The sequence below is a fragment of the Alligator sinensis genome, unplaced genomic scaffold (genome assembly GCF_000455745.1).
Source record: "Alligator sinensis unplaced genomic scaffold, ASM45574v1 scaffold983_1, whole genome shotgun sequence".
Classification (NCBI taxonomy): Eukaryota; Metazoa; Chordata; order Crocodylia; family Alligatoridae; genus Alligator; species Alligator sinensis.
Window position 1 is genome coordinate 1393816 of NW_005842015.1, and position 24409 is coordinate 1418224.

Here is a 24409-nt window from a genome sequence, read left to right on the forward strand (position 1 = left end):
TGCCCCTCCTTGGAGCTCCACAGGGAGGGAGTCCAGGCAGGTCCCTGACCATGCCTGGGATTTCCCGCCAGCAGGCAACTTCAGGGTTCCCAGCTTCTCCTGGCCTTGTCCTTAGTGCCAGCGCATGGCTTTTCCCCCTGCCTCTAATGCCAGCCTCTTGGCAACCGCACCTGTTAAGCCCCCCTGCTTCTGTCTCCAGCATGGGTCCATCCCCTCCCCCAGCCCACTGCACCCTTTCCCAAAGAGCTGGGCCCTTCGCAGCTGTCCTGGACCTCCGTGCTTAGCCATGCACCAGGCCGCTCTTGCTACCTTTGGTCTCAGGCCTCACCTTATTTCCAATAGGCTCCTGGGCCTTGGGGCCTAGGGCACCCATGACTTTTTCTGTGCCTGTGACTAAAGTAACCTAGGAGGCATGGTTTCAGAGTTTACGTCAGTCAGCCGGTTTCAGAAAAGCAAGGCTGTCCCACTGGAAGGACAACTTTTTATTAAGTCTCCCTCTCTTGGAACAGAGTAGGAATGAATTTGCTCTGATTTATTTTTTTTTCTTAAGTGGGGTCGCTGACGCTGTATTTAACATTCCTCTGGTGATTTAGACTTCCAAGGTTATACCGCCACTTCTGCTAGGAGTTGGCAATTCACATGGCTTTGCCCTTTTATAATATACATGTAACAGAGGAAGTCTTTGCATGGAGTGAGAGGTTAGATGTGGTGTGGGAAACGGACACACAAGATAACATTAAAACACAGTTGGTGACATAATAACCGTTCTTTTTGGCCCTGAATTTTCATTCCAAGGGTCTGATTCTGTTTTCTAACCCTGCACGTGTACTTTTAACAACTGATTTTAGTCGAGAGTTAATCACTGAGCAGGGCATCCTGATTGAATTTTGTTTTGCACTTTTGATTTTTTTAAAATTCTTTTCCAAAAGAATGGTTGATTCTCTCTGTCAGAGATAACAATTGTAGTATTTTGACTGGCAAGTAAATGTAGGTCTTGCATTAAAATTGGGTTTGGTTTGGTTTTTGCTAACCTGAGTAACACATTTAATTGTGGTAAATTATTACGTAGTTTCACATACATTTATCAAGTTTCTTAATCTTTACGTTTGTATTAAGTTAGAAAATGCGAAGGGTTTATTTAATGTATTTGATTATTATCTTTGTACTTGACTTGTGTCACGCTAGAAAAGATTCCAAGGTGGTAAAAAAAGGTGGCTGAGATGGAAATTGGAATTCAATTACAATGCATGAAAACAGTGTTACAGTTATTTTCTTAATTAAATATAATCATCTTAAATATTCTGGATACACAACTGACTGTCCTCTTATCAAAACTTCTTTGATAGTTAAAACTACCTGATTTATTGAACAAAGCGTTGAATTGAATTGGTTGTTTCTGATCACTACAGTCTTCAGGATTCTAAGATTAGTGAATGTTGTTTCCATTTTTATTTGATAGGGAGAAACAAAGTTACCTCCTTTCTCACCTCCAAGATGATATTTTATAGAGGTGCAACAATGTATCAGTTGCCTATCAGATCACAAAAGGGAAGTTTTACATTATCAGCCATCGACTTTGTTTGGCTGTTCAAGCTGATAATGTTCTCTGATAATTATGTTTTCTGGCTGGGACCCCCAAACACCTGGGTTCCCTCTTGCCTGTGGAGCTGGGCCTCCGGATGCCTGGATTCCCTCCTGCGAGCCAGGGTGACCCTGGATACACCCCTATTCCCTCACCTGCAAGCCAGGCTGGGCTGGGCTGGAGCAGAGCTTAATGCATTAATTAATGCACCAATGATTGTGGTGATGATTTTTCAAATTGGACTTTTCCATTAAAATAGGATCTATTTTTGTAACTTCAGTTTATTTCTTTCTTCCTCTTGCATTTTCAGTTTATTTCTTTTTCCTGTTTCAAAGGAAATCTGAATTTAATACAAAAGTTTTTGAAGCCTAGACTTTATCGTAAGTCTTAATAGTTTAAATATGCGGACTCCATGAGCCTCTATCAAAAACTTAACGGAGTAAATGTTTTTTCTATAGTGGAAGATGGCAGGGCAGGGTGGTACCTTAAAGAAGAACTCATTCTGAAAGGCATAGGCCGGGATATCAAAGATCCAGCTGGTGGGCTGGATCTGGCCCTTTATCATCCGGCCCACAGTGTTGCCTGTAGGCTACAGACTGGATCTATGCACTGCATGTAGTACATGCCAGACTGGCCTCATATGCTGCATGGAGAGTGTGGGGCCAACCTCCGGGTGCACTCTGCTGGCTGCACCCTGGGGCCAGCCAGCCCCTTGTCTATGGGCCCTGTGTGCTAGATCCAGCACAAGTCCTGTCTGGCCGGAGGATCAGCTTAGTGCCACTTCTCTGACCCTCAGGGTCTGATGACTTTTGACATCCTTGGTATAAAGTTTCAATGGCTTGGACAAAGCAATCAGGACTCATAATAGAGATGATATCTTTTATTAGACTAACAAGATTTTTGCAAAAATCATCACAGACCTTCACAGGAGATGAGAGGCTTCATACCAGCTATGAACTGACTGCTCAGAGGAGTTTTCCATCTATTAACTCCTCTGTGAAATCCTATAAAATATGAACTTTCATTTCTACCTAGGAGAACTTTTACAGTCTTTTCTCCAATGCCTGATTATGGGTGTTTGCGCTCAAAAGTTTGCAATTAAAGAATTTTTTTTGCAAAAATCTTGTTGGTCAAATAAAAGATATCATCTCTACTATGAGTCCTGATTGCCTTTTCCTCTAGATCAATACGGCTACAACCTGGATACCTAATGGTTTGGACAGCCATTCATTTTTTCCAGGGACGTTTTCTGCTCTTTCAGAAGAAACCACAAGGGTACAGAAGTTCATAATTTTACTCTGGGAGAAAAATAACTTGGGAACAACCCAAGGTGGATAAAAATCAAATTTAAAAAAAATTAAAAATTGGATTTTTAAAAATTTAAATCAGATTTTTTAAAATTTAATTGTATTATTTGATTTTTTGGTTAAGATGCTTTAAAAAAATAAACCTATATAAAGATAGTTTTAATTTAAGATGTGTTAAAGCTCAAAGATCTCATAATGGAATAGGGAGTATTACAGCATAACCGCAAAAATCTGGCACTTCCCTCTGCCACTCCAGGACCGGCTCCCACTCCTCCCTGCCCTCCCAGATAGGGTGGAGGAAGCTTGCACGTGGCAGCCATTACCGAATATTTCTCAGGAGATACAACTCCTGTGCAGGCAGCAAACAGAGCCTCTACAATCTCAGTGTGCTCTCTGCCCATCCGGTCCCACGGGCAGGAGGGAGAGCATGCAGGAAAGACAGTATGCATCAGCAGAAGCAGAACACACCCCCGGCGTACTTTGATTTGGAAAAACCCAGTGCTGAAGCACTTCGGGGGAGTGTTCTGCTCCTGGCTTGACCCTGCCTGAATCACATTGCAGCACTTGAGTGCTGGAAGTGTGCAAACATGCTCCCTGTCCAGGTGCAGCTGGGCTGGAACACAGCGCGGGGGAGGGGAAGTCTGGAGGACTGTACATGGCACAGACCCTGCCTCCACCTTCCCTGGCCCTGACCCTAACATCCCTGCTTATATTCACTTAAAAAAAAAAAAAGCCTGAAAAGCTTTTTGGGCTGCATGCTCTAGAACAGGGGTTTTCAACACTTTTTAAGGAGTGTACCCCTTCTGGGTACACTTTTGGCCCAGTCGGGGGGGCAGGCGGGGTGGCAGCGGCCGGACCCAGAGTTGCGGGGGGCTTGTATGTGGCAGCAGTGCAGAGTGGTGGGTGGCAGCTGCCATCGCTGCATGAGTTCCCATCCCTGCCCCCCCCGTGTCCAGCTGGCTGGGCAGCACCTGTGCGGCCCTCCCACAGAGGGGAGCCACTGCCCTTGTGTGTGTGTGTATCTGTCCCCCCGCCAAGCCCTGCTCCTGGGAGGTGTCGGTGTGGGGTGGTGGTTGGGGACACTCCATCCCTGCCCACCCGTGCATACCCCCTAACCCCTTCCCAAGTACTCCCAGGGGTCCACGTACCCCCAGTTGACAACCTCTGCTCTAGGGACTCCTGTTTGCCCAGCCCCCACACTGCAGGCTCTTTGCTGCTCTGTCTGAACTTGTGTACAGATTGGTTTATTCTCTCAGGAAAAAAATACCTGGGAGAGTTGTCCTGGATGAGCTGAATGTATGTACACAGCCATAGGCAGCAGCTTGCTTTGCCAGATGCACGGCTATGAATGTCTATGCCTTTCCAACCAAGTTCCTGCCTTGTGTCTAACTTCAGACTAACACAGTTAACTGCTTTTCTCTGTATGAAGAAGAAATTGGGGGAAACATACAGCTTTTGTGACCATCAGGGCCTTTCCTGGCAAGGGGGACAAATCGGGGCAACTGCCCTGGGCCCTGGGCTGGCTTCACATCCGGCAGCTTGCCATCCCCCCTGTTGCTGCCACCACCACTGCGTCCAGTCCCTACACAGGCTTATTTGCCCCGGGCCCCACACCCTGCTACGGCTGTCTCTGGTGGCCATGCATTATCAATGTGGTGCAGTTACTGTATTAAGGGCTCAATTTTCTGGGGAACCCTTGATCAGTGGGTTCACAATTTTCTAACATACTAAAATATAAAAATTAATATTAGTCTGTATAATTGCTTACGTGAATTTAATTATAGTGGCCCCTCCTAAGTGACCAAAATGCCAAATCTAATAAAAAGGCTCCATTTAGCTCCAAGTCTACATGTTTTAATAATTACATCAACCAATGAGAGGCATTACGTCAATTCCATTTGTACTTTTTTTCTTTTAAGTGAGGTTTTCCACTTGTGATTTCAGTCCTTATGATTTAAGTGGATTGACCTCCCTCATAATGAACATGTGTTGCCGTTGCAATGTATGATTATGATTCACTTTGGTATATAGGGGTATATATGCATTATATATACAGATTTCCCCATTGAAGAGTAGTTTGTTTTTTTTAAATGTTATGGATAAATGTGCAACTGAAGCTAGGCGGAGGAGGAGGACAGGATGACCTGGGCAGCTGTCCTTGCTGCTGACTTGTGGAGGGGGTGGGGGCAGAAACGACCAGTTGCTGCTGCCACTGCGCAGTTGCAATTGGAAGTTGCCGTGTGTGTCATCTGGAGGGGAGATTAAATGTTTCGCCTATTCTGCTTCTAAGGGTCTTCTCTCACCTCTGCTCTGTTGTCTTTTGACAGGCCCTATCACTGTTCTGCTGAGTAGCTCTCATAGTTGATAATGGATTTACCATCAAAAGTCACAATGAGATAGAGGAATGCTGTTGTCTGCATTTACTTACTATTTCATCTCTCTGACCATAACCTATTAGTAACTTCCCATCCCAAATCACTCGGCCTCTGCAATTTCTGCTCTGTTCTTCCCTGCCCTCCTTTCCTCTTCTGTTGTGGCTGTTGATTACTTCTGTGCTTCAATGTTCTCAGCTCTTAACTCTTCTGCCATCTTTCCCGTCATGGGCTCCTTTGGCTCACTTCCAATACCTGATTTCCGTGCTTTGTGCAATAATGTGAAAAGTGGAAATCTTATGACTAGGCTGATTTCCTCCACTACCAATTCATCCTCTCTTCCTTAAAGCCTGCCATTGTAGCTACGCAGTTCTAACCCACAGCTGAATTGAATCTATTCCCACCCTCTCATCCACCTGTTGACCACCTTGGAATCTTTTCTCAAACCTGACATTTCCTCTAGCCTCTGCTTTTCTGTACATCTCAGTAGTCTCTTCCAGGAGAAAATTAACAAAATGCCACAGGACCTTCTTCTTCAATTCTCTCCTCCCTCTCCTGTCTCAAACAGAGACATTTCTAATCTGCTTCCTCCTGTAATCCCCTCATTTGCCCCAGTGAGTCCTGTGTGCTGATAATTTACGTATTTTCCTTTCTGCCCCAATTCTGTCGTCTTCCATCTAAAACAAAATCTTGGCCTGGTTCCCTAAATTCTTTACTCAAACTGTGCATATCTGAAGCAGCCCATAATCGTGGCCCATTCCACCACAAAGCCATCCCATTACCTTCCTTTTCCATCTCTGTAGACAATCCCACATCCTGTTTACCACTCCTCATTCATAATCCAAGCGTTATCTTTGACTTTGACTTCTTTGCATCAGCCATGTTAATCTGAAATTAGTGAGAAGGCAAGGTAGGTGAATGATTTTATATATGCACACATCTTAATTTAGTTGGTATGAGAGAGAGCATATTCAGGCTTTTTTGTCACTTTCTACTGAACACCTCAAATGTATGGCTTTTCTTATCTATCCATACAACTAATCTTATAATGTTGATTACTGCAGCATCCTCTTCTCTGGCACTGAGAAATTCAGTCTTATTCCTCTTGTAGCCATTCAAAGTATGATGATTGAGATCATTTTCTTAGTTTGTTCCTGTGACTGTATAACTGCGTTTTTTTGCTTCTCTCCATTGGCTCCCTCTCTTCTTTCCAAAACTGTAAAATACTTGTGTTTGCTTTCAGGGCCTTGTTAGCTACAGAGATGCTGACTTCCATTTCTGAGCAGTGCATGGTACCAGGCTCTGTTGTCCACTTGCTAAATATTCAAGTAAACCACTTCGTGATACTTTGCTCTGCCCTTCATGTTCACAGTAACAAACCTACCATATGATCCTCCTTCAGACTTCTCCTGAAAGTTTTCCTTTGCTGTGATGCCTGCAAAAAAATTATGCTATCCATCTGTCTTTTGTTTTTGAGCGGGGGGACAGTCACATTTGTTTTTTCTTATGTCATGGAACATGATGGGGCCCTTGTCTATGACGAAGACTCCATGGTGCTGTGTAATAAGAAAAATAAACTAATACTTAAGGAATGGAAACATCAAGAGACAAAACCAGGGGTTGGCAATATTTTTGGGCAGAATGCCAAAAGTACTTGCCATTTCATCATGGAAGACATTGGCATGCCATGGGCAGATGGCTGGGGAGCTGTGAAGGGCCCGATCTTGTGGCAGTGTAGCCCCAGCCCCTTCCCCGCAATCTGCCCAAAGATGCATGTACCTACCATGGGGCCCAGGCTGCTCACAGCAAGCAGTGGGGAGGCTGCAAGCAGGTGCACTGGGGTCCACAGAGCCCCAGCACAGCTCATTACCAGCACCAGGCACACACATGCCTTGAGGTGGATGGCAGGGAAGGGGTTGGGGGCTGCGCTGTCACAACAAGGATCAGGCCCCTCAAAGCTCCCTCACCATCCATCCTGAGGTGCACATGCCAAGTAAAATGCCTTCGTATGCCACACTCTGGCACATATGCCAAAGGTTGCATACCCATGGAGTAAACCCAACATGTTTTAGGTTGGATTGTCCCAGGTCACATTAGTTTTAGGGTAGAGCCCTAATCATCATCACTAGGACATCCTCCTTGAAGATCAAAATCCTAGGTCAGAAGGAAATTGCCTAACAGCTCTGTGCTTCAGTTTATCTGCCAGTAAAATGGGTAATGTTTCCTTATACAGATTGTTGAAGGGGTTTTTAATATTTGTGTGGTTATGAAAAAAATGTTCACATTCTGTGGCACTTAAGATTACAGAAGAAAGGCAGAATGCCTGCTCTTATTTATTCAACTTTTAATTCTCTTTTGCTAGAAAGCCATGTTTTCTAGTAAGTGTAGTGCAGAAAGCCAGGCAAAAGTTTTTTGTAGGTTATCTGTAGTGGAGGGAAATGGGCATTTGTCTCTCTTTACTTCTTTAGAATGTACAACATTGGGCTGCAAGCTTTTAGGGTTCATTTGTTTAAAAATGGAGAATGTGTGTGTGCGTATATAATGTGTGTGTATATGTATAAAAAACAGAGAATATATTTATAGCGTGTGTATTTTCTCTGTTTTTAACATATGAAATAGATATATAGTCTCAGTTTGTTTTTTAACATTGGAATTTCAATCCCTTGCCAAGCTAGAAGATGGGTAAACATAAAACGTGGGCAATAGTGTCACCCTGCAAACTGACAGTGAAAGCTTAACTATTAAGAGAAATAGGTAGTTTGGATTAGACTGAAAAAAAAGGCGCAAAATGAAAGTGTTCAAAAACATACTTAACTATAGTAAATAAAAAAAGCCTTTACTAAAGGCTCAGAATCCTGTTTCTTCCATTTGAGGTACTGCAGCATGTAATAAACATGCTCTAAATGCTAAGAATCGTTCAGCAAAACTGAGAAAGGCAGAACTTGAAAGTCCCAACTTCTGAAGTTAGAAAAAATTGTAAAAAGCAAAGTCCTTTTACAAACCTAACTTGAAAACTAAACTGATCTTGAGACTGTTACAGCCCAGGGTATTTTGGTAAACTACTATTTTCTTTTTTTAATCTGTTCTACGACTTGGTCACTCTTGATTGTTTTATTCCATCATAGATTGAATCCTTCCTGAACACCTGAATATTTAGCAAGTGGACAACAGAGCCTGGTACCATGCACTGCTCACAAAGTGCAAGGTGAAAGCTTAGCAGGGGACAGTTTGGTCCTCTAATGGTGCATCAAAGTCCTTGAAATATGTTCACGAACACCATAATTGCCATAGGTATCACACTAAGATTGTACAGTGACTTGAGTAACTTGTTTATTAAAAATATGTTTGTGCCCTTGCTATAGGTTGAGTCATTGGTGAGTTCAAGAGAGTCCAACATCTGTGGTAAAGGAGAATATTTCCATCAAGATCACTGCTGTAAATACTGTCCTGCTGGTAAGTTCATAGATCATTACTCAGCTTAGCTAGAAAATCATTTTCCAGCAAAAATTTCTGTGCCGATCTAGTGTTTGCACATGCAAATTAAAAAGAGAGAGAGAGAAAACCATGTATATTTTGCAGAAGTTCAAGAGCCATTTTGTGCCTCGTCTTAGTGGCTCTTGTGCAACTTGCTGCAGAATGGCTGCCAGCTTTTCATACAATAGGGTGTGCCTGTGAGACCTTGGCAGTTTGTCAAGAAATGTGTGTGTGTGCACGATGCAGAGGTGAAGATATGTCAATACTGCAGGAGCTGTTCAAAGTTGAACAGATCGTGCACTTGGAACCAGAATACTCCTTGAATGCTCATTTTATTCCTCCAGCTGTACTTTATGATGGCTTACTGAGTACAAGCACAAAAATATCAAGGCTCTATAGAAATTTTCTATCGGTGATAATTTATAAGAAATGTTGTATGTTATTTCCCTTGTAAAAATGTAACAACTTCAACCTTATGCAAATCCTATGTATTCTTTCTGTGCTGGAGTTTTGTTTCTAGAGTTGTCTGAATAAAAAAAATAAATAAGGAAATTTTATATCCATGTTTATTTTGCAAATCATTGTCATCTTGGAGTGTGTGTGAAGTTATTCTTCCCCTCTACCCGCCCCCCTCTTCCTTAGCAGCATTTTTTACTTAATTTTGTGCCAAGATTATCGCTATCTCTGAATGGTTATCATCTTCAGAGGCTTATCCTCTAGATTTTTAAAATTCATTTTCTAAATCTTGTGAGTACTCAAATACCGAAGTCACTCCTGCGCACAAAGCCTGCACAAAGCCTGTAAATTATTTTATTGTATCCTGGGGCCCATTTTGAGGACTTGGCCACTGATCCTATTAAGGATGACCCATAGGCATAGCAGTCTGGTTGAGTGATGTTCACAGGTGCAGCAGTCCACCCAAATGTTATGCATTGCATGACTGGCGTAATGTCTGGGCAGTGTGCATACTGTCTGAACAGAGATAAATTCGCCTTGAAGTGAAGAGTTAATGGTACTGGTTTTGGAGAGGCGCATGGCATTAATTATTAAGAGCTTCTGCCTCAAATCTCTCTGCTCATCTGTTTCTCACCTCTCCCGAACAGAAACTTTTAGTTGTGCTGAACTATGGGTTGGCAAATAAGGAGGTGAACAGGTATCTAAGTAGAACTTGTAGGATTGAAACAATTTTCTACAAAAAAATTAAGCTCTTTGCAAATAGAGTAGATCAGGGGTAAATATACTATTGCCAACAAGAATGAAAATATGGGTGATGTTCTTGAAAACATTTCCCTCTATTCTAACTAGCTCTATTTATAAAGCGAGAGAACCCCCCTGAAGTACAACTAGATTGTTGTTATTTATTGCTTACTTTCTAATGCAATATGGCCACCAATGTCAAGTTTTACTGCATATACATAAATTATGATGCTCACCTCCTTTGAAAGGTGTGACTGAATTAAATGATGCTGGAGCAATTCAGGCTGCAGTATACTTGTTTCCAAACAAGTATCAGGGGACAGGTAACTGGATTTTAAAATTATAGCATCTCCTTTGCTTCTCCTTTTTACAGGCACTCATGTTTTGGAGCACTGCAAAGTTCAACATGGAGAAAGCTTTTGTTCCTCTTGCACAAAAGGAAAGGAATACACTGCTCATGAAAATGACCTAGAAGAATGTCTGCAGTGCAAACAGTGTAAAGAAGGTACAGTGCTAAATTCAGATTATTTTATTTTTAGGTGAAAGCCTTGATGTTTTTAGAATTGGGGTTGGAAGGATCTTGAGGGTCATCTAGTTGAAACCCCTGCACAAATAGGGTTTGCTCTTCCTGTACCATCCCAGACAGATGTCTATCCAGCCTTGTCTTGAAAACCTCCAAAGGAGATTCCACAGTATCTCTAGGCAAGCTGTTTTCTGTCACTGCTTGCAAAAAAACTTGCCTTAGTCTCTCCTTTATACTTGTAGAGCAAAGAACAGGTTTTTTTATATAACCTGGATGTGATTGACATTAGAAAGAACCCCAACTTCAGTTTTGTTATATTTTTAATTTAAATATCTTAATTTTTCAGACAAAGTAACTGTAAGGACCTGCACTTTGACGAGTGATACCGAATGTCAGTGCAAGCCAGGGTATTTCTGTCCTACTCAACACTGTGAAATGTGCTCCAAATGCAAGACAAAGTACGTACAGTAACTGATTTAAACAACTCTTTCCTATTTGATCAATAAAAGCTAGGATCCAGATCCCACAAATGCTCGCATGCATGTTTAAACATGTGATTAATCCCTTTGCAACTTGTGTATTTAAACTGGGTTTTTTGTCTAGTTTCACTCAAGTATTTTCCAAGAGAGCATTTTTGGTGCACTGGATGAAATATAGTATATTCTAGCATAGACATGCGTGGGATCCATGGGTTCTGGTAGTATTGTTGTGGGGGGTGTTTATTGTGCTAGCAGTAGGAATGAGTAGACAAGGTTTTGCATTTCTTGTTAAGACAGGGTTGTGTCCCATTAGGTGTATGTTGGTCATCTGAAGTTTGCTTTTGACAATAAGCTGGCTCACATTAGGAGTTGTTTGAAAACTAGGGAAGGAGGCTGGTGGTTGGGAGTATTTCTCTCAAGATCTGAACCTTCTGAGTATAGTCTATACTATACTCCTTGGTAATCCTTGCCAACTCCAGTGTGGGATGGTATGTGACAGCCAACTTAAGCTGTGTCTGCTTCTTTCTTAGACCTGAAAAAGAATGCTGGGTGCTCAAAAGCTTGTCTACAATCTTTCCGATGACCAAGCAGTTGGTCCAATAAAAGATATCCCCGCAAAAAATATCTAGGGTTGCTGACAGATATGAAAACTGCCCCCGCCCCACCAAACCTATGCTTTACTGGGAAAGGTAGTGCATTAGTTCGACCCAGCTCCGCAGCATCTATAGATCAGGCACTTCAGTGGGGCTTTTTGGCACTTTAATAGCTGATTCAATCAGCTATTAGATAAAAGTGCCCAAAAAAAGCCCTAACGAAGCACCCAGTCTATACCAGCGTTGGGCAAGCTGGGTCAAACTGACGCAGTGCCTCTTCTGGGCATGTGCTAGGCTCGGCACAGGGGTGCACAGAGTTTAAAGTGAAGCGCTGTTTTTGTTTGTTTTTATATCTATAAGCAGCCTTTGTTTCTCTCATGTGTCCTGGATCATCACAGCTATATTATCACTCCTAACACTGCCATATTTTGAATAGGTTTTCATGTTCCTCCAATCAAGACTGTTCATGTCAGTAGGAGTCAGTAGTACTACACAGAGTTTTGCACCATGAAGCCAAATGCTTAAAGAAACTAACTCTGCATTTAATTGATTAATGCTGATTCATATATTTCATTGAAAAGTACTATTTTGCTGACCATGTGATCTTGCTGTCCTTTTGATGTAATCTTGTAGTACCCTTCTTTCTTGATCTGTTTCAAGTACTCTTTGGTGGGTGGTGAGGACAGACTTTATGTACATGCTGATTAGGTTTGTAAAATATTCTCGTAAACTGCTTGGTCTGTTTTTTTTAATTACAGGTGCCCAGAAGGAAAGGAAATTGTACAAAAGTGCAATGCTACCATGGACACAGTGTGTGGTTCACTTTCTGAAGGTATTGTATAAACCATGCTTAAAGAGGCTGTTTGCTTCTAAGTTACTGGAAGTCACAGAACCAATTTTTTACACAAGGATTTTAAATCCTACTCTTAAGCACATATGAATTACTACAGCTCTTCATTCTAGGAACCACTAGACGGGGACAAAGATCCACCCATGTAGTGCAGGGTATATTAAAAATCAGTTATCCAATGAGCTGTACAGAGGGAGGTTCTGCAAATTAGAATTATTTTGGTGGAAAGTGCTGCATAGTTAGTAAGCCCTTCCAAATTGTAATACTGGTATTGTTTAAAATATATACGTATTTTATATAATAAAAATAATATAGACCTGTTAATATTAGAATAGTATCCATCAATTATAATAACTATTGACTTTAAACATAGAGGTGGTTAATCGCATTAGTATGAAGTCAAGGAGAAGGTAGGGCAAAGTGTCACTTAGAGACTAAGTGACAAGAGGCATGAGCCATTGTAGGCAACAGCCTGCTTAGTCAGATGCTGTGAATGGATGAATTGTGGACAAATTGTCTGTTCACTGCATCTGACCAAGTGGGTTGTTACCTACAAAAACTCATGCCTCCCTGAACCATTTAGGGCCAGGTGGCACTTTTAGAGACTACCTTCTGGCTTAATATTAACTTGAATGTTGGCTGCATCTTGCCATGGATCTGAAAAGGTACATAGTGCATCTTTTTCTTTTTAACCAGTAAAATGGTTATTTTGGATATTTTTATACATTTTTTCAGCTTCAGTTGTATAGCTTCTGCTAGTTTTGGTATAAAACGACATGGCCATTTTAATATCTAATCAGTTTTTAGAAGCTGTCTAAGTAGTGTCAGATACTGTATCAGCTTATGAGGCTTCTTACCAAATTTTAGTGATTTACAATTCATGTTTTCCTTTCTTTTTTTATGTGTGGTTCTCCCCTGTTACATGTTTTCTTGCCCAAACTAGAAAAATGCTGATATATGGAGGAATCGGTGAAAAGAGACTTGTCAGTCTTGTTAACTAGACAAAGCGAACAAACTAGAAAATTGATTCCCATCCCCACCATTATTTCAATAATAGTAATCAAACAGGAGTAGGTTTAAAAAAATACAGATGGTCTCAGTAGTGGATCCATGATTCTGAAAAGGAGGACTTGGCAGCAGCAGCAAACTCACTGTGCATGTGCCCAGCAGCTGAGCCCAGAGCTCTCTGTGGAGAAATGGGGTGCAACCCCACCACTACATCCCTCCTCCAGATCTACCTATGGGTCGTGTTGGCTTCTTGTTCTGTTTGTGAACAAAAATCAGTAGTGCTTTTGGGAAGGATTATGATGAATGGCACAAACGCACAACTAGATGTTCCATTAATATTGAAATCCTGGTTATGCAACCTGTCTTGTGTCAGAGGTTTAAATGCAGCACTATGACTTCTTGTTTTTTGGTCTTGCTGCATTTTTTTCTGCAGCCTCAAGAGTCTTATGCTTCTTCAATATATTTTGTTTATGGCATGCCTAGTATTTATTCGTTTGTCTCTCCTTTCATAGGGTCTACCGCTATCTTTGTTATGTTTATTGTTTTGCCCTGCATCTGCATACCTGTGGTTGTAGGCATCATCTTCATCATCATTTGTAAAAAGAAGAAGTCTAATAAGACAAATACAGGTAACTGAAATTCCTTTTGATAGATGATCTTGATGGAAACTCAAGATTTCAAAGCTAGACAAAGAAAGAGCTGGACCTGTTCATAATGCCTTGCACAAACTATACTAGTCCTGGATTTCTGGTTGAGTTGAGCCATGGTGCCACAAGCTACCTGTTATGTTTAAAGTTAGCCAGGTGCTTACCTACCTTACTTTAATAGGGGCTTCAGCCTCCATGAAATTGCCTCAAAGGAGTTTCCCTATTTAAACTTCAGCTATTTCTGTAGGTGAGAGTGGTCTAAGTGCTGAGGCTCAGAGGGAGAGAATGGTAGGTGGTAACAAATCCAATTTGTTATGTTACAGGTGCTTTAATGTAGTGGAATTTTGTCTGGAGTACTGCACTTGGTTCACTTCAGCTACTTAAGCGTCAGTGTTACGAGCTTCTAAATCCTGAAAAAAACAATATTTCATATCCTGAAAGATGAACCCATTTTCAAATGTAAAGTGGAATTGTGCATATTTGTTTGCATTATTGCAGATAAAGGACACCAGCTACAGAAAATATAAGTATGGTAGTATAGCTCAGTCAGAACAGTAACATATCTTACATAGCACCAAATTTTGCTTTCTGTTATACTGGCCTCAAACAGGCATTAATTTCTAGCAGTGGAAATTTCTGCTGCTAAAAATGTTTCTAGGAGGGGAAGCAGTACAGGCTTTTAGCCTACAGCTGCCACCTCTTGCCTGCCTTCCACTTCTTCCCCAAACTGGGGTGATCCCAGTCTGAGAAAGGTGTGGGGAACAGCAGCAGCTCCAGTCCTCCTGGTCCCAGGGGGACTGGAGCAGTGGGGCAGAGCTCCTAGCCCACTCTCCAGACCAGGGACCTATGGTCTAGACCAGGAGTGGGCAAAATATGGCCCATGGGCTGGATCCAGCCCACCAAGCTGGGCAGCAGGGGCAGGCATTTGAATGTCAGCTGGTCTGCAAACTGGGCTCAAGGAGAGTTTCCCCCACCTGTGGTTAGCTGGTTTGGGGAAGAGGCAGGGAGCAGTGGCTGCTGCTCACCTCCCTTCCCAGACCAGATTGGGAGGGGAGAGAACTCTCTCATTCTTGTGAGAGAATGTCTTTTGCAAGGGAGATCTTCCAAATAGACACTGGAAAATCATTCACCAGAGACGGCATGCTTCCACTGGAAAAAACTGAATAGGCTTGTGGTTTCTTCTGGGAGAGAGCAATTCTCCCAATAGAAATGCAATGTCTATATCTGACTATTGTTTCAAATGGCTATAAGCTTTGATCAAAATTTGTCCCACTGACTTTGCTGCCCCAAAGGTGGTCTGAAAAGGAATTAAGGACTACAAAAATTAAGGATTTGCATTATCTGAACAGATTACTATGATTTATAGGAAAATTAATGTTGCCTAAAATACAGTGGAATGCATCTGAACTAGACCTCAGAGAATTTCTGGTTAATATGCATCTAGTGTGTACAGTTGGTTTGTAGACTTGAAGGAGAAAAGTCTTCAGTTCCCTGGACTTCCAATCTCCTTCAGGAATCACCTGCCTTTAAACTTGTGGATCAGATTTGTGAATCTATGTAAAAACAATAATGATAACTCGGAGTAAACAGCGAACAGTACAGCTGTATATAAATAATTTAATTTCCTTTTAAAAATGTCTTATGTATATCTTTTTCCTATCTTTCAATAGAAAACGATGAAGAAAGAGAAGTGGTATGTTTTTTCCTTTTAAATAAACACTTTTTGTTTGGTTGGTTTTTTACCCTGAATGTTAATACTGTAGAAATAAGGTTCAGTTAAACAACTAGAAATTGTGATGCACAGTTTTGATTATTGTTGTATGTTGGGAAAAGTCTTTTCATTTTAGGCTTTCATAAAAAAAACCCCAAAACCCATTAATTCACTTCCTGCCAGTGTTGGATTGCCCTCTTTAGTCCTTTAGTATTTCATTTTAAAATATCCAATGGGATGGGACTTTCAGCAGTTCCCCTGGAAGAATACTCTAGTTCCCTAGTATGGCTCCCTGCCAGTTAACCTATTTTTTCTTTCCTAGCAGGAAAAATTAACTGCCTACTATTACATCTAGTTCTATTACTCTGTGATGTTCTAAATAGTTTCCTTCATACTTTAGTGCCTATCCTTTCTCAGTATGTCAAAGTATCATCCCCTAACACCCAGATGTTAACCATTGCTTAGCTTATTTCTTTTTATAAGACCAGGAACTTTTATCTATTATGGTCAGTAAAACTAGTAAAATGATGAAGTCTATTCCCTTAATAGCCTAATAATTTTTTCTTGGGTCATTGAATTCATTGAATTATACTGCTATTGCAGGCAGCTGTGTTGTTATAGTACATCTCTTCCATAAACTGATCAAGTTCCATTTTAAAAACAGTTAAGCTTTTTGCCTGTTATTCCAGTTGGAAGACTGCCATACAAACTCACTGCTTTGGTGGCTGGGAAGGCTTTCTTCTCTTGTGCAACCTAAATTTATTAATAACCAGTGTAATAGCCATTTGTTCTTCTGCCAGCATTGTTGCTTTGCTTAAATATCTCTTCTCTCCTTGCTATTTAGTTGCCCTGTATATTTATAATAGACAGAAATCACTTTCAGCTGTCCTGTTCAGCTAGACAAGAACATGCTCCCCATGTATTGCAGGCTATTTGTTCCCCTGATCATTCTTAAATTTGCTCTTTACATTGTTCAGTTTGAACTCCTTTTCTTGACCAGAATTGTACACAATTCCAGATGACATCTTGCCAGGGCCTTATACTCCCTGGAAATACCTGGATTTATGTATTCCAATCACATTTGTCTTTCTTTTTTTTTCTTATTTTTGTAGCTGGATGAAATCAGTGGCTCTCAATTATTGGTACTATGATAGATAAGTGGCCCCAGGTTCTCCTCCTCCTCTGATTTAGTCCCCTCCCTTAGCTGAAGAGCATATAACTTATAGGAGAAAATCTTGTTATTAGTGTTATGCACTCTGAACTGCTGAAATTCATTGTATCCCAGTCTTCCTGTATGATAACCTTATCCTCATCTGTATTGGCAGTGCCTCCTAATTCTGTGCCATTAGCAGCTTAAGAAGAAAACTACTTTTTTGTATAATTAATACTAAATGAAAATAATAGAAGATTAATCCCAATAGTGTTCCTTGATGAACTCCGCTAGTAAAATCCCTCCAAACTGACACTTCCTATTTCAACATGACCTGTTGTCTCCGTATTAATCAGTTCCTCGCCAATACAATTCTTCTACTAATCCTTGCCCTTTTCCACTTTACCTAAATGTTTGTTAACTGTCACTGATAATGAGGTACCAAGACGTTGAATGTGTTAATCAAGGACAGCCTTTTCAAGGAGAGTAGTCATTTGGATGAAATTTTGGTAAAATCTATAGTTTCTCCATGAGAAATGGTAGGAGCATGTGTGTGTGTTTATATTTGGTTAAAATTTAAACTCCTGATATCATGCAGAGGTGGGACATTCACAGTAATATTTTAAAGAAGACATTTAATAATAGTAGAGTCTCCAAAGGCATATACACACAAAACTACACCAATTCTGCAAAGTCTCTTTAAAAAATCAGAAATTATGCTTTATTTAAGTCATTGAAGTCCATTAGTAAGGGAGCGGCCAGCTGTGGGTGTGGGTTCTTGTTCACCTTGCAATTCACAACATTTTAAAGTGTTCTATATTTTGTAGAGGCTTCAAAAAGAAACTGAAGATATATTGAGACCAATTTGATCAAAATGTTGTAGAGGGGGGAGCTGGTGAGATTTTTCCACTAAAACTTTCTTCACAATATCAGAGCAGATACATGTCTGCTAAAAAGATCAACAGGGAAATAGTTGATGTTGGTGCTTTGAAACCTGAAAAGTACATTTTCTTTTAGAGTTGCAACCTAATAAGGGATTGGTGCAGATTTAAAAAGTTGCTCAAGACCGTTTGAAAACCCTGTCTAAGCTAGCTCCAGGCAAAAATTCTTTTTAAGGGTGAATCCTGTGGCTTTTTCAACCCCAAGACTGGGTTTCAGGTCCTTTAAGTCAGTCCCAATGAGCTTAAATGCCTGTTGAGGACACATTGTTATAGGGATGGAGTTTTATATGACCAAAAATAATTTCAGCAATGCAAGCAACCTTTCCAAAATGAGCCAGCATTTATTAGGCAGTTAGAGTACAGCAACAGGGAGTATTTTAGGTTAGCATGAAAAAGCCACGTTTAAAATGCTACGTATAAGTAGAGACAACTGTCAAACATGTGATGTTCTTCTAAAATTCATCTTGTCTCTCTCTGACTCCTTTGGAATTATTGTGAGCCTTCTAAGGCTCAGGAACAACATCTTGGATTCTCTTTCCATTCTTTGGGGTTTTTCTATTCTTTAAAGAAAAGCTGAGGAACACTTTTTCCCCCCAATTTTAGCTTATTCATTCTCATTCAGAGGCTTCTACCTGAATAGCTGGTCATTACCTCTCAGAATGGTAAATCCATGCATGTGGTCTTTAGTTTATTGCCAACCCTAACAACTAAATAATAACAGTACCCTTGTTCTCCTGTCCCAGAGCAGGAATTTGATCCCTTTCCAGCCAGAGAATATGAATGTCCTGGGTAAACAGCTGTGCATATTATTACAAAAACCCAAAAGTGCCCATAATATTCCACAGAATGTCCCTCAGCTCACTTAAAGAACAGCTGACATATGTGCAAAGCTGAGATTCATGCTGAAAGATTTTCAGCACTTTCTCTGAAAATCTGCCAACAATAGATGTTGAGTTCATCATGCCTGACAAATACAGAAGATGACCCATAACTTCTCTGCTTCTATATGACAAGTTTGGTGGGGGCATATTTCTCCATATTGACTTGTTAGCATTGTCACTTCTAAATCTTTACAGGGGGGTGTTTTATTTGCAGAGGGCAATTAGTGTTCAATAGTGCTTCCACTGAAATACTTTTGAATAAACGTGCACCGATACATCAGTGCCGACATAAAGAAATTTGACTGCATTGGAAATTGGCCTGATGTGGCTGATAAATGGCCAGTTGCCCCACCCCCTCCTCTCTGGACGCCTTCCCTACCCCTAGATGAGCTGCATCTCCATCCCATGCCTCACCCCGCCCTGTCCTGTCTGGGCAGCTCCTGCCCCAGCCCCACTCCCTCCCGCACTGTGGGGGCCTTGATCTGCCCCCTTCCCACACCCCTTCCACCAGAACAGACTTACCAGCTGCACACAGCTCTCCATGCTGCTAGGCTGTGTATTGGAAATCGGATTGGTACTGGCCGATATGCCGCCTTAAAAATTGGCTATCGGTATCGGCCCCAAAGATCTCTTAACAGTGTACCCCTACTTTTGAAAATGTACCTATAATACTACATACACTCGGTACTTAAAATTTATTTAATTCCTTACAGGAGTCTGAAGGCAGCACTGAAATTCTCATTTTACCAGATGTGGAAACTGGTCAAACTAGTGCACCACGTTTGGAGACTGAAACTTTTGTTCAGAGTCCACAAGATCAAGCAGCCAACAGTCCCATTTCTGGACTAAAAACCAAATTGCCTGAGGATAATGGTGTTGCAAGTTGTGAGAGCCATAAACTACTTCTTAATGATACTAACCACACATCTGAAGAAGCTCCTCAGGGGACTGAAGCACCAGAGAAGCTTCTATATAACCATAATCTATATAACCATATTCAAGAGTCTAATATGCAGAGGGTAAGTGGGAAATTCTCATCATGTTACTAAATCTGTGTAACTTCTGTTAACATCATGGAAAGTAATAATGTTGTAGACATTACACCATCATGCAGAAGGATGAAGAGGCTCCCCCCCCCCATCCTAGATTTAAAAGGAAGCAAAGAAACTGTGTGTGTTCAGGAGGTATTAGAAATGTTCATCACTTCTCCTGGAAAACATTGTTTAATTTGTCACTGTTCAATATGTACAGGAAAGCCAGTTTTCATGTTAATGCTATGACAAAATGCTGCACTCCCTAGCTTGCAGCAGAGCTAATTCTAAATGAACAGTTTTAAGTTTATTCAGGGTTTTTTTTAATTAATCTCTATTGTGAAAAGTATGGACTCTCAAACCTACTATTTTAGATATTGTTACAACAAATTATCAAGGGTTTCAAGAATGTCTGCTGTATATGAGCAAACTTATATTCTGATCTGTTGGAGTAAATACAGATGCTTATTTTGCAGGTTCAGGAATTGAAAGCCAGACCTCAGATAAAAGTTAAAGATCTATTTCATATTTCAACAACAGGTAGGTTGTTGAAGGTAACTCAGCTTGTTATGGATTTAGAATTGGTAGTAATAGAGTATTGAGCAAAATCTTTTTTTTAATTTAGTTTCATATACATAAGGGAACAATTAAGTAAAGAATTAATAGATGTGAATTTGTTTAAAGTTTTTAGAATAGTTTTCTTTTGTGTATTGTGATTATACCCCAGAATGATGGTGCATTAAAAAATTGTATTCCTTAGAATCTTAACAGGGGAGGGTGGGTGACTGGTGGCTGCGCTCTGCCGCAACCGCCACTGTGGCTCTGACCCCGGGCCAAAGTGGAAGGGGGGGGGGCCCAAGGGGCGGGAAGTGGCAGGGGGAAGGATGGGGATCGGTCCCAACCCTGGTCCAAAGTGGTGGGGGGGCAGCTCTGGCCCAAGCCCTGGCCCGAAGCATAGTGGGGGAACAGCTGTAGCCCTTGCCCAAAGCGGCAGGGGTGGGGAACGGACCTAGCCCCAGCCTGAAGCAATGGTGGAGAGGAGCGGAGCAGCCATGGCCCCGGCCCTGGCTCGAGGCAGGGGGGAGAAGGGAGGGGGCCAGATGCAGGACTCTGTCCTTGCATGACCTCTCCCCTCACTCCGGTCATTCTTGGTGGCCAGTTTGCTAGTATTCAAGTAAAAAGTCTAGTTGCGTACCAGCATTTGAATCTGTATGTAGGGACATAAGGGACTTTATCTGTAGCAACATCTTTTTCCATATAATTTTTATAATATAATTAAATTACAATCCATTTTTGATGTTAGGAACGTCTGCCTTGGTTTATGTTGATAACACAATAGATTGGTAGGTACAGTTCATTGATAAGAGTGGTCATAGATGTATTAAAAGCAAGCAAGACCTTAAAACTTCAGTGAAGCACTCACAAAGTAAGCAATGTTCCCTCTTAAGAGACCAATTTAAATTATACTTACAGTTACTTCTTATGGCCTTCTTAAATGATCATTTTTGACTAGGAAATCAATTTGTGCCAGTTCCTTGAGAGTTTAGTTAAAAGATGTTTCAAGTTAATCTGTACCTTTTTGATGCATTTTTTTCCTATAACATTCTGAACTGTTTGTTAACCTAAGCAGTCCAGGTCAGGGTTGTAAAAAGTCTGGAAATATAAGGACACAGCTTGTTTTTAAAATCATGCTCTCTACCCCGTTCAATGCTGAATTGTCATATTAAAGGAATAAGAAGATTCCACTCAGAGCAAATTAGTTCTGCTCAAACAAGAAATTTGTACTCTAAAAATCTGAGTTGTACACAAACAAGTATAAGAAAATATCAGTTGAGATGTTTTCTAAAATTTCTCAGTGAAGTGGTGCATTGAATCTTCTACAAAAGGGCTACTGTGCAAAGTAAAACAAGCTTCTCCGTTTTCATTCCTTGGGAGGAATCCAGCTGCTGCTGCTCTCAGCCTTTCCCAGATTGGGGAGACACCAGTCTGGGAAAGGCATGGGGAGCAGAGGAAAGGAAGGTGATTACAGGTTAGAAGATTCAAACACTCCCTGTTGCAAACAAGTATTTTTAAATAGCAATTGGACTGGATTCATCTGAACTTAGTTCATTTGTTTAACTAGTTTATAGAATTATCTTTATTCTAAAATATAACCTGATGTATCTTTTTCTTTCAGAACGGAGTGATATTTATTATAGTTTTATAAAGCAAGTGCCGGCACGTAACTGGAAGGAGCTCATCAGATGCTGTCTAAAGGACACTGAAATTGATAATATAATTCATGAATTCCCCAAGGATGTAAAAGAACAGCATTATCAGATGTTAATTAATTGTCAAAACAGTTTGGGAATTGAGACTACTATTACTAAGTTACTTGATCGACTATGGAGTATGCAACTAAAGAGTTGCTATGAAAATATTGTAAATACTTTAAAAAGTAGAGATATTATAACCATATTAGATGCCAAAGATTAATGTATTTATTGTTGTAACAAATTGCAGCTGTATAGATATGTTTCTATATTCAAACTTACTTTAATGCATGTTGACAATTTTTTTTATTGTTGGTTAGGAAAGCATAAAATGTCAACAAAAATTGTGGGTAAAGTAAAAGAGATGGTTTATCTAAACTGCATGGATTGAACCAATAAGCAAGTGAACTCGCATTCACTTTTCAAACAGGAAAGGGAGCCAGACCTCTGCAGTGGCCCAAACCAGTAGCCAGGGGCAGGCACTAAGGCATACCACCCAGCCATCTGGTTGCTGCCAGGAGCCAGGGGATTCGGCAAGCCATGCTACAAAGTATCCTGGCATGCTGGGGGACTGTGCATTAACTTGAACCAGGAGGGGATCCAGGACAGAAGTTCCATAAATTGTTTTGACCTAAATCAGCTAAGTCTGATACTATATCCAACCAGTTTATCTTAAACCACTTTTGGCCATTTTGAAAGTGATTTAAGTATGCTGAACTTCTGTTCTGCTACAGGTTTAAACCAGTTTCTGATCACTTAAACCAGTTTATGTGTAACTTTTGTCCTTAGCCATAATGCTGTTGTTTTGGGAATTGAGAAATGTCTGGATAATAGTAGGTCATTTGTAGGGAATCAAATATGTTTATAACTTAAGTTCTTGAAGCATAATTTGATGATACTCTATCAGCATTTCATGTGGACTAAGCAACATTCTGAATCCCAAGAAACTTTGTATATGAAATACAGTGTGTCCATTTATGAGAGTACTGCGATAAGGATAGATTTCTTTGAGGATTTTATCCAAAGTGGCACCCAAAATGTGTTCAGTCCCTGACTTCCAGCATTCAGTCCCCTCATTTAGCATGGCTTGCATTCTTTGTATCTAGATGTATAACTCTGCATTTTGCTATATTAAACTGCTAGCTATTTGAATTATATCAGCTTGGTACCACAGGGTACAAAAAATGTGTAAATATGCTGCTTATTTACTTACTTTTCCTATCCAGCGTAAATCTTAGAATTATGCAAGAGAATTTCTACTTGAAGTCTGTTTGATTTTTTTGTATCACTTTTCTATTAAATTTTTTTTCTATTTCCTAGCATGTTTTTTTTTATGAGCAAATACTCTAACTTTTGAGCACCCTTCATTAGTGATACTAGAATACATGTGATTGGGAGTAAATCTGGTGTATCAAGATTTATTTTTCTCCTGTCCTGGAAGCAAACGGGATTAGCAGTTTCAATGGTAGTTGAGGAAGGAACGCACTACATGTCCAAAGGTATGTTTACTACAGTGGTTCTCAACCTTTTTAGACTCAAGATCCCCCTTGACAGACTCAACGCACGTCTCAAAATGCCAACTCTTAATTTTCACTCATTCTTTGACTATAGAAAAATAATAGAGCAATTCTTCCATTGCAAAGAGCTCAGAAAGATTACAGCAGGTTCTAATCTCTTTTTAGTGGTATGAATTCCAATTTGAAATCTCTGGCTTTACTCTGTAAATCATGTTTGCATCTCAAGAGTGGTAACATTGCATGGCACCTGTGAGAGGATCTCAAGGTACTCCAGGGTACCATGGCACCCAGGCTGAGAGTTACTGGTTTATTAATTACCTTAATTAAGATCATAGTCTTAACCAAGACCTTTTTAAAGCCTATCATCATTAAGGGTTTAATTTGTGATATAACATACTAGTACAGTGTTACCCCTTATGGCTTTGTACTGGTATAGGCATGTTAGTATGTCTTTGTTAAGGACTTGCACAAGGGCAGCTGCATTGATGGTTAAGCCTATTTGTAGGCAAGGACTTTGGACCTTTTGCCAATCCATTTGAAGCATGGATTGGGGTGGGAAGAAGGAAGCGGAGAAAGAAAAGCAAGTGTAAAATTAAAACTTAAGGTGCAACAGCTTAACTCTGAAGTTCTGGTAATCCTACCTAAAGCAGAACAAAGCTTGAAATTTTCCATATGTGAGAAGTGCTGGCTTCAATACGATTACAGAAATTAAATTTTTCAAAATACAAGTTCTGTTGCAAAACAGAAGTTCTGAAAAGTCTTCCATCTTGGAAGTGCTTACACCATGTTTCTGAAATGAAATGCATTTTCTAGAACCTCAGCAGCTCAAGCAAGGTTGAGGTTCTTGTCTGTTTTGAAGTTGATGGTTTTGCTGCTACCATTTATAGGTATGTG

At 40.6% G+C, this 24409-nt stretch overlaps 1 protein-coding gene across 1 annotated transcript in view; it reads left to right on the top strand.

Moving 5' to 3' along the window:
* LOC102368783 (tumor necrosis factor receptor superfamily member 6-like) overlaps positions 1 to 23313 on the top strand; it is a 23943-nt gene extending 630 nt beyond the window's left edge. The window contains exons 2-11 of the mRNA XM_025202137.1: positions 7334 to 7348; positions 8624 to 8714; positions 10306 to 10437; positions 10802 to 10913; positions 12286 to 12359; positions 13898 to 14014; positions 15703 to 15725; positions 19429 to 19734; positions 20223 to 20286; positions 21923 to 23313. Of these exons, the coding sequence (XP_025057922.1) occupies positions 7334 to 7348; positions 8624 to 8714; positions 10306 to 10437; positions 10802 to 10913; positions 12286 to 12359; positions 13898 to 14014; positions 15703 to 15725; positions 19429 to 19734; positions 20223 to 20286; positions 21923 to 22221 (1233 nt within the window). The 3' untranslated portion in view covers positions 22222 to 23313. The remainder of the gene's footprint in view (positions 1 to 7333; positions 7349 to 8623; positions 8715 to 10305; positions 10438 to 10801; positions 10914 to 12285; positions 12360 to 13897; positions 14015 to 15702; positions 15726 to 19428; positions 19735 to 20222; positions 20287 to 21922) is intronic.
* The last annotated feature ends 1096 nt before the right edge of the window (positions 23314 to 24409 follow it).